The sequence below is a fragment of the Globicephala melas genome, chromosome 1, assembly GCF_963455315.2.
Source record: "Globicephala melas chromosome 1, mGloMel1.2, whole genome shotgun sequence".
Taxonomy (NCBI): domain Eukaryota; kingdom Metazoa; phylum Chordata; class Mammalia; order Artiodactyla; family Delphinidae; genus Globicephala; species Globicephala melas.
Window position 1 is genome coordinate 163,137,602 of NC_083314.1, and position 13,251 is coordinate 163,150,852.

The 13,251-nt window shown below is 58.4% G+C and overlaps 1 protein-coding gene across 3 annotated transcripts in view; it reads right to left on the minus strand.

Moving 5' to 3' along the window:
- Window positions 1-793: 793 nt before the first annotated feature.
- Window positions 794-13,251, minus strand: part of TINAGL1 (tubulointerstitial nephritis antigen like 1) — a 34,164-nt gene continuing 21,706 nt past the window's right edge. The window contains exons 2-13 of one of the 3 annotated variants that reach the window (XM_070046714.1): window positions 10,741-10,909; window positions 9,657-9,968; window positions 8,660-8,723; window positions 4,881-4,973; window positions 4,549-4,663; window positions 3,141-3,264; window positions 2,902-3,052; window positions 2,584-2,773; window positions 2,428-2,473; window positions 2,031-2,154; window positions 1,240-1,285; window positions 794-1,133 (exon numbers count right to left, since the gene is read on the minus strand). In XM_070046714.1, coding sequence (XP_069902815.1) covers window positions 993-1,133; window positions 1,240-1,285; window positions 2,031-2,154; window positions 2,428-2,473; window positions 2,584-2,773; window positions 2,902-3,052; window positions 3,141-3,264; window positions 4,549-4,663; window positions 4,881-4,973; window positions 8,660-8,723; window positions 9,657-9,960 — 1,398 coding nt within the window. In that variant the 5' untranslated portion in view covers window positions 9,961-9,968; window positions 10,741-10,909 and the 3' untranslated portion in view covers window positions 794-992. Of the gene's footprint in view, window positions 1,134-1,239; window positions 1,286-2,030; window positions 2,155-2,427; window positions 2,474-2,583; window positions 2,774-2,901; window positions 3,053-3,140; window positions 3,265-4,548; window positions 4,664-4,880; window positions 4,974-8,659; window positions 8,724-9,656; window positions 9,969-10,494; window positions 10,558-10,740; window positions 10,910-13,251 lie in introns of those variants that run through there. The other 2 variants (XM_060288706.1, XM_060288707.2) reach the window with 2 other exon arrangements.

Consider the following 13,251-nt stretch of genomic DNA (forward strand, 5'->3'; position numbering starts at 1 on the left):
AGCATGTGCAAATGCCCAGTGGTCTGCGTGTGTACTGGACATTAGCGAGCAGTGAGGACTCTGGAGTCGCCTGGGCACTGGGTGAAGAAGCTGGTGAGGAGGCTGGTGGGGTGGGTCCTGATGGCCTTGAATGCCGGGCCGAGGCCTGGACTTAATTCTCCAGGCACTGGGAGCATGGGGAGGTGGGGGAGGGAGAGGGCTCAGAGAGGCAGGCCCAGCCTGGCCTAGGGGTAGGGGAAGCAGGGGGGGTCCCCTTTGCCTGGGTGGCTTGGAGAGGCTGATCTGCAGAGACAGAGGCTCCAGCTTCTGTGGGGCTGTGCCCCCCTTGCCTGCTGGGCACTGGCACCAGTTCTGCTGATTGGTGGGTTGGATTCCCCCGCCTCAGGCGGCGCTGACTCAGCGTCTGAGAAGTGGTTCCCACGGGCCCACGACTCTCTAGGGGCCAAAAGCCATGCCATCCATGCCCCACCTCCAAGTGGGTCAGTGTCCAGGGCCACTGACAATTAGGGCTGAACTGAGGCTAAGATTTCTGGTCCACCCCACCCCCCACCCCTGCCAACCAGCATGGCCTTAGGCAGTCCTTTCTGCTGTCTAACCATATGCCACCCAAACTCTGGCCTGGCTCTCCACGTCCAGAAGTTCCAAGATACATAGTTATCAATACTTTGTTTTTATTTTAAAACAGTGAGAAGAAAAATAAATATCTTTGAGAAATAGGAGTACAAGGGTGGGGTGGAGTGGTGGGGCCGGAGAAGGGGGTGTCCTAGCTTCGGTGGTCTTGCTCCTTCTCGGCCAGGCCCTACCCGGCCCCCGCTGGGAGGTCTGGGGGCTCCGCCAGCCTCGCCTGTCCGAGGCTCCCAAGTCGGGCGCTGCGTCAGCGGAACCCTCGCGCGCGAGGATTAGGCCCCTGGGGCCCGGAGCTCCGTCGGGCGGGCGGGCAGGCGGGGGCTGCTGCCCCACAGAGGGCTCTTGCCGGCGTGGTGCCCGCGGCCTCAGTGGTGACCCATGTCCTCCATTCCCACGCGGCCCCAGACGCCCAGCACGAAGCTCTCGATGTCGCACTCGTTGGCGCCGCGCACGATGCGGAAGTGGCCCCTCTCTCCCCAGGCTGGGCCCCACGAGTTGGCCGCCGTCTGGGAATGAGAAGGAGCCGTGAGGAGGGGAATTGGAGTGGGGGAAGAGGACAGGAGGCCGGGGGAAGGTGACAGCGGCCGCAGGGCACGCGGCGCAGGGACTCACCCAGTACTTGAGCGTCCTTCCGTCGGGCAGCGTCTCCTCCCCCCACCTGCGGGCAGAGCCGGAGGGGGAAGGGCGCTGATTCACCTGCTTTCAGGAGCTCCCGCCCCGCGGCCTTCCCTGCCCAGGCCCCTGTTGCCATTGGTGACTTGGGTGCACCCTCAGGACTCTCTGTCCCTCTCTGCACCTCCCTCAATCTCCACATCTCTAATTCCATGCACCTGTGCCCGGTGTGGGGACGGTCCCAAAAGGACAGCTGGAGGGGGAAGCAGAAAAGGAGGGAAACTGGGCCTCCACCCTCCAGGGATCCACATCCCAGCGACCAGTTCTCTGGGACCTCATACATCTGCCCGCCCTCCCTCCTCACCTGGTGGGGGATGGGGGGCAGGGGGCGGTGTGTATGTGCAAAGTACATTTCATTGGTTGGACTATTGAAATCAGTGACCCTAGCATTGCCTCTTATATCAGCTGGGGAAACTGAGGGCTGGGGGAGTGAGTCAGGCAGAGCTGGGACAGGTGCTGAGCTGGGGAGAGGTTGAGCAACTCTTGAATCCTTGTCTGTATTTCATTTGGAGTTAGTCTTCCCAGTGTGTAAGGAAGGAAGAGTTCTAGAACACCTTAAAAGGCCCCTAACTCTCGGTGTGACCCAGGGCAAGCACCTCCTCTTTTTGAGTCTCGGTTTCCTCCCCTATGAAATGGAGCTTTGCAGAGAGGTGGTAAGGACTCAAGGCAGACTCAGAGGCCCCAGTGCAAGCCCTGCTGCCCCCAATCCCCCTGCCCACCAAGCCCCTCACCCTGTGATCTTGACCGAATGGGTCCCATGATGGCGGTATTGCTCCGGCCTCCCAAGGCTCACTGGTGTATGGCTGTAGATGCCGCTCTGGTACAGGAAGAAGTCCTCATGCACCTCCATGAGGGCTGTGGGCAGAGGTCAAAATGGGGCTGGCTCAGCCCATCAGCACAGGCACTGATACCCAAGCCTGGAGATGCATGCCCAGGCCCCGGGGCCTCTGGTACCAAGACTCTAAGTGCCCCCTCCAGGTGCTGCTCCTGGGGAAGGGACATGGTTTTTCCCGCTCCTGGCCCCAATGGACTTGCTGCTCAATGCTGCACGGACCACCTGTGCCTCTGTGCCCAGTGTCAAGCAGGCACAAGCTTCTGGAATCAGGGGGCAGGATGAGGGGCATTTACCTTGGACAGGGCCATTCTCCATCAGCTCCTTCATGATCTCCTTCTCCTGGAGGGTGAGGGGGTGGGGAGGAGAGTATCCATCAGGCGCGAGGCTCAAGCCTTTGGCCAACCTTCCAGCTCTCCTGCCTTTGCCCCCTCACCCAAGTGCAGACTTACGTTGGCGCCGAGGCGGTAGGCAGGAGTGACCTGGTAGATGTCATTGGCATGGACATAGCTATTGGGGCAGCGGGCGGTGGCCTGCCGTTTGCCCCGACCCATGGCCCGACTGTGCATCATGCAGCGGGGTGCGGAGCCAGCCTCGTCCCACCCATGGCCCGAGAACGGGTAGCAGTGGTCAGACACAACCCTGCAGGGGCAGCAGGAGGGAGCGGGGACAGAGTGGGCATGGGGCAGCCTGGCCCAGGCCCTTCCTGCAGGCTTTCCCTTCCTAAGACCCCCACCTCATGCCCTCTTCCCTACCCCCTTGCTGCTCACCCTCGACGGCGCAGGAACCACCAGGCACCGTCAAGTCGCCCACCGCGGCAACCCTGCTGGTTGTGCGTGTCACAAGACAGCAGGTTCTGGGGTGACAGGACAGGTGTCATGTGCCCCAGAGAATGGATTGAGACTCGATCAGAGGCCACGGCTGGTGGGAGGGGAGGTAGAGGGGCTGTCAGGGGGCTCAGGCCTTTGCCCTCCTTTCCCACCTGGCCAGCCCCTGCTCTTGAACATACCTGCCGTGGAGAAGGCCCAGGAGCCTGCACAGTTGCCCTGGTCAAGAGGGTCGTGGATCAGGTTGGGCCACTTCTCAGAGGCCTCGAAGGCTCTGGGCAGCACCTCCCCTGGGCCCAGCACTGTCTGCAAGGAAAAGGTCACTCTGTCTGCCTCCTGCCTCTGCCCCAGACTTCCCCTCAGGGGCCCTAGGCATTGGAGGTCTCCCAAGAGTCCAGGGCCTCGGTGCTTTGTGACCACCTAAAGGGGTGGGATAGGGAGGGTGGGAGGGAGACGCCAGGGGGAAGAGATATGGGGATGTATGTATATGCATAGCTGACTCACTTTGTTATACAGCAGAAACTAACACACCGCTGTAAAACAATTATACTCCAATAAAGATGTTAAAAAAAAAAGTCCAGGGCCTTCTGCAGTTTAATCTTGAGCCCTCTGTTGCTGAGAGAGTCCAGCAACCTCCACGGTGACCCAGAGGAAGACCCAGGCACCATTTAGTGCCTCTCTAGTGTCAGGTGGGGGGTGACTAGTCCTGTTTTACAGGTGAGGCAATTGAAGCCAGGAATAGGGAAGCGGTCGGGCCACTTTCCATCCTCAACCCCGGCCTCTTTCCTCCTCTGTACCTTCTGATCTGCTACATCCTTCTTCCCACCAGGACCTTGGGCTTCAGGCCCCAAAGGGCAGGGGAGGGAAGAAGCAGTAAGGTCCCGTGACTGGGCAGGCTGCCAAGGCAAACAGCAGGAGGCAGAAAATAGCCAGAGGCCCAGGGGAGTAAGGGCAGGGGCAGGGTCTGGTCACCTCAGCCTTGAGCTGAGCTCCCTCTGCAGGGAGGGCCGCTCTGGCCAGTCACTGCCTCCTCCCTGCCGGCCACTGATGGAAGGAGCCTCCGGCATGTGTCCCGCTCAAGCCCCCTTCCTCGCCCTTTGACTGTTCTGGGTCTGGTTCTCATTTCTCCCTCTGGAGGGTCCCACTGGTGGGAAGGGTGAAATCCCCTCCTTCCTGGGGGTTCTGCTGAGATGGCGTTTCCGAGAATTGCTGCTCTCTGGCCAAAGCTGGAGGAGTGTCTGTCCCTCCCTTCCCAAAATACCAAGGTGACCTCCTGGCCCTTAGGGCCCTAACCCAGCCATACTGGGACCAATGACATTTTTCCCAAGCCGGAGAGGCCAGAGAAGCTAGGGAGGGTCAGACGCTGGGACCACAAAACTCAGAATCTGAGCATCAGTTCTTGCAGTGCAGCATATCTTGTTATAGGCAGAAACCTAAGGCCCAGAGAAGGGGAGTCCCTTGTCCAGGGATACACAGCCTATTGGCGGGGGACAGGCCTAGGCCCCTGGAGAAGCAGGGCACAGGGTGCCAGGGTCCCTGGGGTGGTAGGCCAAGAGGAGATGGCAGGATTGTGGGCAGGGATGGACTTACATGAATTTCATTCATATTGGTGACGGAGGAAGACGGGCGGATGGTGCCCAGGCGGTAGCGAATGCCCTCATCCAGGGTCATGCCCCAGAAGGCACTGTGGTTCCCAGCCCGCCACCTGAAAGAGAGGGGATGGAGGTCACAGACCGGCCAAGGCTGGGGGTCCTGCAGGTATGCGCACATGGGTGGGAGAGATGCCTACCAGCTAAATGTACACATGAATAAGATCTGAGTGTGGGTGTGCCTGGCAGGACATGCATCTCGGGCAGAACATACGTGTGTATGTGTGTGCACGTGCATGTGTGCCCACTCGGGGCATTTTTAGGGCCTCTCACCCATAGTTGCCTTGGTTGATGGCCTTGATCATGTTTTCGTCCACCAGGCATGGCTCCTGGTCACACTCCCACTGCCCTTTCTCCTGGCAGGTGCTGGAAGAACAGGAGGAAAGGAAGAGGTGAGGTGGTGCTGGGCATCCTTGGAAGGGAGGAGGCCTCAGAGGTCAATGTGGGCCTGAAATTCTGCATCAGCACCTATGAGAGGACAGCCAGATGATCCCATCCAGCCTGGTGGCTTTAAATGTCAATTTCAAATTTATGATTCACAAGTTTATATCTGCTTCTCAGATCTCTCCCTAAACTCCAGATTCAAGGATCTTACTGCTATACCACATCACCTCCTGGGCGTCTAACAGGTCACACTCACCACATCCCAAAGCAAATTCCTGTTCTCCCCCTACCCCCAGGCCTGCGCCTGCCACAGTCCTCGAAAATGGCACTCCGTCCTCTCCTGGAGTGCAGGCCAAAAGCCTGGGAGGCACCCTGGACCCTCTCTCACTTGCTAACCCGATTCATTCGCAAACTGTGTTGACTCTACCTTAAAAACACATCCAGAATCCAAACCATGTCTCATTCTTTTCCGTAGCCACCATGGTCCAATCACCTTTCAGTTGGATTCTGCTGTAGCCTCCTCACTGTTCTCCTCGATTCTGCCCTGTGCCCCCCTCCCCCGCTTCGGTATATTTTTAACACAGCTGCCCAAGCGATCCTGTTAAACCCAAATCATATCATGCCATTCCCCTGCCCAAAACCTGCCACTGGCTTCACATCAAGAATAAGAGCCAAAGTCCTTCCAGCGCCAACAAGGCCCTGCACGATCTGTCCTCCTGTCCCCTCTCTGACCCCCTCGTCCCCGTCCTGGTTCCTGAGGTCCCAGCCAGGCTGGTCCTGACTGTTGACACCAGCCGTGCTCCTGCCCCCGGGCCTTTGCACGGTTCTTCCTCCAACATCCTCATGGCCCCTCTCACTTCTTCTAAGTCCTTATTCAAATGTCACCTTCTCAGGGCGGCCTGCCCTGGCCACCCTAACTCAGCATCCTCCACCCTTCCTACCCTGCTTCCCTGTTTTCTTTTCTCCTCAGCCTGTCATCACTATCTGACGTATTATATCTTCAGTTATTTATATTGTCTATACCTGTTTCTTCACAGAATCTAAGGTCCTTGAGGGCAGGTACTGTTTGATACCTTCAGTGCCTAAAAGCAAAACCTAGCACATAGTAGCCACCCAATAGATATTTGTGGAATGAACGAATGAATGAATGGGGCAGTACAGTGAAGTGATTAAGAGATGGATTCTGAATTGAATCCAGGGTTCAGAGTCTAGCTGACTAGTCATGTGACCTTAGGTAAGTTATTTTAAACTCTCCCTCAATGTTGTCTGTAAAATGAGGATAATAATAGTACCACCTTCCAGGGATTAAAAGGCAAGCTTGCAAAGTACTCAGCCCAGGGCCTGGACCATGTGGTGTGCTCAAGAATTGTTATCTTCCGTGATTGTTCTCATTACAGGAACCCCAACTCCCCACCCCCTTGAGTTTCAGACTCATCTCCAGCTGGCCTCCTGACAGCTCCTCTGGGTGTGTGAAAGGCATCTCAGAATGGCCAAACTATCTTCCCCCAAACCTGTTCCTCCCTTAACATCCTCAACTCAGAAAACGGCACCTTACCTACTCAACTGTTCAAGCCAGAACTCCATGTGGTCCGTGGTGTCTCCCCTACTGCCTGCCCCTCACCCAGACCCACCTACCACCAGCCTGCCCTATGAGCCGGTCATGAAAGACTCCGAATCCACCTGCCTCTCACCCCTCCACCACCACCACCCTACTCTGGCCCCTTATCCCCTCTCACCTGGACCCCCGGCAGTGGCTTCCTAACCAGGCTCCCTGCTTCATTGTGATTCCCTCCGCCCAATACACACACCCCTCTCTTAAAGCCAGAGAGATCTTTGAACAACACAAATCAGACTGTGTGCTCCCCAAGTGGCTGTGCACGACACTTAGAGCAAAATGCAAAATCCTTGGCACAGCTCATGAGACCCACGGGACGCGGCCTGCCCCTCCTCGGGGCCTCTCTCCCCATTTCACAGCTCCAGCTGCAATGAGCTCGGTCCCACCTCCTGGCCGTTCCACAAGCCATTTCCCCCCATGTTCCCTCCTTCTGGGCCTGGGCCACTCATGCTCTCATCTCCCTGGTATCTGCATAAATATCCCTTCCTGAGTAGCCTTCCCTCGCCCCCACCCCACTCTAAACTAGGGTCCCCCAATAACCTCTTTTCCCCCATCACACCTGTAGGGTTGTAATGACAGGTTTATTATTTGTGTCACCATTAGACTAGAGGCACCAGTGCAGGGACGAGGACTGTCTGCCGCATTCTGGCTGCATCTCCTTGGCCCAGCACAGCACCTGGCACATAGTAGGTCTCTAACAGGTGTCGACTGAACAGTTGGATTCTATGAGTTCTATAGTGCTTTTACAAGCGCCTAACTCTGCTATGACAAGGTGCTAAACTGCATCCTTTCAAGCCCGCCCAAGGCTCCCGCCTCCCTTGTTGCCTTTTAAGGAGCCTCAAGGGGACGAGGACCCAGTATGGCTGGGATCTCCAGCCCCAGGAGCTGCGGGGGCACTTTCAGGGAGGCTTTCGTCCTTCCCTTCCCCCTCTGACTCTCGAAAGCATCCTCGAGGGCTCACAGAGCCTGGGAGGCCCACAGACACTGGCCCACACCCTCCCTCAGGTGTCAAGTGCAGGGAACGCAGCCAGAACTGGCCTGGGAGGGCAGTGGCTTGGTCAGTCCTTTCCTGCCACCTCCCTCTTTGCCCCCCAGGGCTGTCCAAGCAGGTCTAGGCAGGACTGGTGGCAGCAGGTCCCAGCATTCCAGAGGGGGCCTGGGTGGCCAGGCCCTAGGGAAGGGACCGAGAGAGAGTGTTAACCCCTCAATGTCCAGAGGCATCCTATCAGTAACAGCAGAATCATGCAAGCATGCTCCACCTTTTGAAACACACACACAGGTCACACACACTCAAAGCATGCACACACACACACACACACTCTGTCACCCAGACACACGCTAAAATGCACGAGTCCCCACTCTCACTGTGACCCAGGCACCCCTCACGCCAGTGAGGCAATGGAAACAGCTTATGCGTAATGCATTCCAAAAAGTTTCCTCCTCCCTGGGGCCCTCTCAGTCCCAGGGCATGGGGTGGAGTGGGTGCAGGGCCTCCTCCTCTAAGTCTTAGGGTCCCCATTATTTCCATTAAGGCATTCAAGGCTTCGCACCTCCCATCTCAGGCCTCAGATTAGGGTAGGGGGGCACCCCAACCCCTTCATCCTCCTACTGGGAATGGTGGGGAGGGTTGGGGGAGGAGGAGGGGCCACATTCCAGGGAAGGCCCTGCTACAGTCTGGCTGGCTGCCAGCTCAGCCATCCCTGACCCTCATCCGGTCCAGGGCAACGGATGCTGCAGTCAGAGGTTTCCTTCCTGGCGCCCCCTTCTTGGACTCTCCCGTGACAGGGAGAAAGGTTGGGAGGGGCGGTAGCCTAGCCCCAGGCAGGAGGGGCTGCACCTGGAGCTGGGCATCCGTGGTTGACTGCTCCTGGGGACTGCTGCTGGAATGCTGGCACAGAAGTTGACATGGTCCGTGTAAAAATTCCCATGTTACAGATGAGGAAACTGAGGCTCAGAAAAGGGAAAGGCCTTGCCCCCAGCAAGTGAGTGACAGGGATAGGGTTTGAATCAAGTCTGTTCCACAAAGCCCACAAAGCAAGCCCCCAACACTCACCAACGGTTACAGTTGTCCCAGTAGGTTCCCAGGACTGGATAGATGCGACCCCTGTGCATACATCCTGGTGGGAGGAAAGTCAGACAGAGACGTGGAGCCAAGACCAGAGACGACGGGTTGAGATGGCCAGGTCCTCAGAGGTCAGGTGTCCCGAACCCTCCCAAACACACACACGCGCACACACCCGCCCTCACTGAAACTAAAGCCAAGCTATAACTTAAGACACCTCCTACAGGGTCACACACCAACTGCTACTTGGGAAGTTCTTCAGTGACTCCGACCCGGGTCCCTCTTGCTTCTCTTGGATGCCCTCCACAACATTCCTTAGATCCTATGCCCTTTAAATGAGTAGGGGTTTGGAGATGGGGAGTGGGAGGGGTATGGGGAAGCCAAAGCCCAGAGAAGGTAAGTGACTCCCCTAAGATGACACAGCACTTTGGGGTGACAACCCAGGTATGCAGTCACACACCCGCAGCGCCATGGAATTGTGGGAAAGAATTCAAGTGACTCTCCTCTTGCATAAGGGCGAGTGGATGGTGGTGAGAGCTGAGAGCAGGAACAGACTTAGCCCACCTCCCAGGTATGACCAGCCATCTCAGGGGTAGAGAATCCTGAGCAAAGGCAGAGGAATTGTTAAGATGACGCTGACCAACCCCTGTGTGCTTTATCAGTCTGAGGGTGAGTCAGCAGGTGTGGCCAGCACCTTCTAAGTCCAGAATATGGAGACAGGCAGGACTGGGAGAAAGGGCAGGAGGCTGCCCTTCTGCTGGGCCAATTTAAAATCCCACAGACCGAGGCTCTTCTTTTTCCATCTTACTGGAGAGATTCAAGTTAGACCAGAGTGGGGACTTCCCGGAAGTGCAGAGAGAGGGGCAGGGTCTCTTTCCCAGATTCTACAAAGCCTCCCCCTGGAAATGTCAATGCATCAGCCTTGCTCCTGAGCCTGGCTGAGTTTGGGCTTGACAAAGCGACCCACCCCTGGCCGTCTGGTGCCCACCTTGGATGGGGGGAAAGGGGGGTGGCACGCCGAGGCAGAAGTCCCAGAAGTCAGGGCAGCAGTCGGAGACGGTGCGGTTGCAGAAGAGGTCACAGTAACAGGTAGCACCCAGGTAGGGCAGGGCGCAGTCATCGGCGCGGCCGCGGCAGCACAGGTCCTGCTCCTGGCAGTACCGGCCACCCGCATCCCGGATGCCCCGCAGGTGGAGAGCCGGTGCTAGCTCCCGGCGCCCACGACCCCGCTGGGCACCCAGGGCCAACTCGCCAGCCAGCAGCAGCAGCAGCCCCAGTGGACATCGCCACATGGTGCCTCCTGGGCCCAGGGAGGGCAGAATTCAGGGGTCAGAAGTGGTGGGCAACAGAGATTCCCTGGCACCCCAGGGACTGATCTCCCAGCTTCCTGGGGCTGTGAGTCCAAGGGGTTCCAGCAGGGACCCTGATTCCTGTGTCCCCACGCAGGACAGGGGCGAGGAGCCACAGTTTACGTGCCCTGGCTTACCGGGGGAAGGGGCTTAGGCAAGAAATGGAGCCCCTCCCTGACCTGCGGGGGCACCTTCAAGGACAGGAGGTGGGGATGGTGGCATCCTTGGTGCTCCCCACTCAACACCCATGCTTCGCACCCGGGGTCTCCTCCTGTTCTGGATCCCTGTGCTTCCCTCAGCCTCCGTCCTTGATGGGGGTCCCTGACTTTGTGCCCTCACGTGTCCCTCTCTCTGTGCCCCTCTGCCCCCCTCCACTCTCCCTCTCTGCCACCTGTCTTGGTCCCTCCACCTGGCCCCTCATGCTCTCTGTTCCTTCTGTCTACACCGTCTCCCCTCTGAGCAGGGGAGCGTCCCTACCTGGTGAGGGGTGTGGGCTGAGCCCGGCTGCCCTACTCGCCTCCGCCTTCCCGCTCCTGCGACCGCCGGACACTCAAAGTCAAGTGAGGAACGCGGGGCGGGATCGCTTTTTGTACCGCCCCGCCCTGCGCGCCGCCCCGGCCCCGGCGGCGGGAGGGAGGGGCCCCGGCTCTTTTGCACCTGGAATAGGCCCGCCGTAACTCCGAAATTGGGACTAGTGAGAGGGACCGTGAGCACGTGACTGACCTTGTTGGGTCTCCGGTGGAAGCCGTTCCCTTAGGGGCGGAACTCCAACCGAAGCAGAAACAACTGTGGTGTGACACTGGTAAGAACTGCCCAGTGGGCTTCGCCGTGGGGCTGAGGGCCTCGCGCGGACAAGGGAAGATAGGGGGCAGCAGAGCTCCGAGTTTGGAACCTAAGTTTGGGAAATGATGGGGAGAGTGTGGGCGGCAAAAATCTCTAAGCGCCCCGTGACCCCTCAGTAATAAAGACAGCCATGCACACCGCTCTTCACAGTGCCCCCCCCCCCGCCCCCACGGGCTTGGAGCCGCCCCAAGCCGCCTCCGTTCCCAGGAATGACTGGAATCTGGAGGAGGATGATTTAGGACCCTTGGGCTGCTCATCCTCCCGAGGGGGCGGGGTGGGTGTGGGGTGGGAGCTGCCTCCCTGCCCCGAGACCCCTCTTTGCGTCCGCCCTCCCCACTCAGTTCCGGCACCTCGCCAAACACTGCTGCCTCTATCAACCCCTCCAGGGGGCATCGTGCTCGGCACCTGTCCCCCATCCAGGGTCCAAAGGAAGAGCCCTGCCAGCTGGCGCCCCCTGCAGAGTCCCCCCTTCCTGCCCTGGTTATAAACCCTGCCTTTGCCCAGGCTGGCCTGGGCCCCAAACAATGGGGCTTCTGTCCCGCCAGGCCTGCCCATCACCTCTTACCTCCCCATCGCGCAGTCCCCTCTCTTTCAACAGTTTGGGTCCGGGCCAGAGGATTCTAACCGCGGGAGGATGAAAGAGACTCCACCTGGACCAATCCCCCCATCCCTGGCCTGAGCCTCACAGCTGCCTCTAGGTGAGGGAAGCTTCAAGTATGGGGATTCCCTTTGCCCTCTCTCTGACCTCCCTGCACCCCTACCCCAGCCTTGGGGCATCCTCAGCTGGCCAGCCCCAGGGGGAGGGGAGGGACCAGGACAATGGGCATCTGTGACTGCGTTGACTGGGTTACCCCCTGCCAGGGGGTACTGGGCAGGGAGTCAACGAGGGAATCCTGCCCTGGGTGCATGTGCGGAGGATGGAGGAGTAATGTCCTGGAGCCCCAGTGTTGGCGGGAACACTCACAGGAGCTGGCCATCTGCTCCCTGCGGGGACCCTGGAGGACAGAACCTAGATGAGACACTTGAGGCTGAGAAGGACAGAGCTGCCCAAGGGCACACAGCCAGGATGCAGGCTCCCTACCTACCACCACTCCACTCCTTTCCCCCATCACCCTTAGTCACCCACTGCAGGTCTCAACACCCTCCTGGTCGGGAAGGCCCTTTCCATGTCTAACCTCCATTCATCTTACTGCAAGGTGGGCCCCTCGTATTGGGAAGGAGATGGAGGCTGCCTTCAGAAGAGTTCATGCCCAGAGAACCCACTTTCATGAGTCAGTTTCAGTGTGGTTCTGCGGCTTGGGGCTGGCCCAGGGGCATCTGGCCTGTTCTTTGCCCCAAACCACCCCCTGTAGGCCACCCATGTTGTCAGTGTCGTACGTGTATCTGGGTCTGTGAGGTGATTCTGCTGGAGTGTGTCTGAGTCTGCTTCTCTCTCTGTTACCTGTCTTACGTGCCTGCACATCTGTCTGGATGTTGCCTCTGTGTGGTCATGGGTTTGTCTGTCATGCCCATCAGTGTGCTGTTTGCCTGTATTTGTGTGCTCGTTGGCTTGTGTGTCGCTCTGTATAGCTGTGTGACTGTCCCCGTCTGTGTCTGCCTAGCTACTCGGTGTCTGTCTTGCTAGGAGTCTGTGTGTCTGTGTAGGTGCCTGTTCGTGTCTGTTCACGGGTTTTAGCTATCTGCCTGTCCTTGCCTGCCTGTCTGTCCATGCAAAGGAGACAGGAACACAGAGTAGGGAAAGAGAGCAGAGCCAAAAGCATGGCTCCGAGGTCCCTCGTCATTACTGAGCTTGGCACTGAGCCCGCCCCAGTGGAATCTTGTGACTCACTGGGTTGCTTGGCCAAAGAGGAAAGGAAAAGGGCAGGGCTCTGGGGGAGGGGCTGGAAACCCACTTTCCTTTTCCATGGCCCCTCTCCTTCCTGGTGACTCACTCTCTGTCTTTATTCTTGTCCAAGGGCCTAGGGCAGAGCAACAGGTGAGGAGATAGCAGCAGGCCTTACCCTCTGAGCCCTTTGGCTTCCTTGGGAGGCAGGTGGCCTGGGGCTCCGAAGTGACTCTGACCTCCCTCACTTGTGACCCTGGGTAGACACTGCCTCTCTCTGGGCCTTGGTTTCCCATCTGTACTCAGATGCTCCCTAGAGGCCCTTTGATGCTCTTTTCTTTCTACAAAAGGGAGGCGAAGCTAAAAAGAGGCAGTGACATGCCCAAGGTTGCACAGCAGAACAGAGACCTGGGCCTCCTCTCCTCTCCCCGGGAGTCCAGTGCTACCCCTCCCCCACCTCCCCCTTCCCCAGCTGCTCTGGGTGCTCAGAATGGACCACTCTCCTCTGGAGGCTGAGCAGGGCCTCCTGGGAAGACAAAGACCCATTGTACTGTGCTCAACCCAGGTCT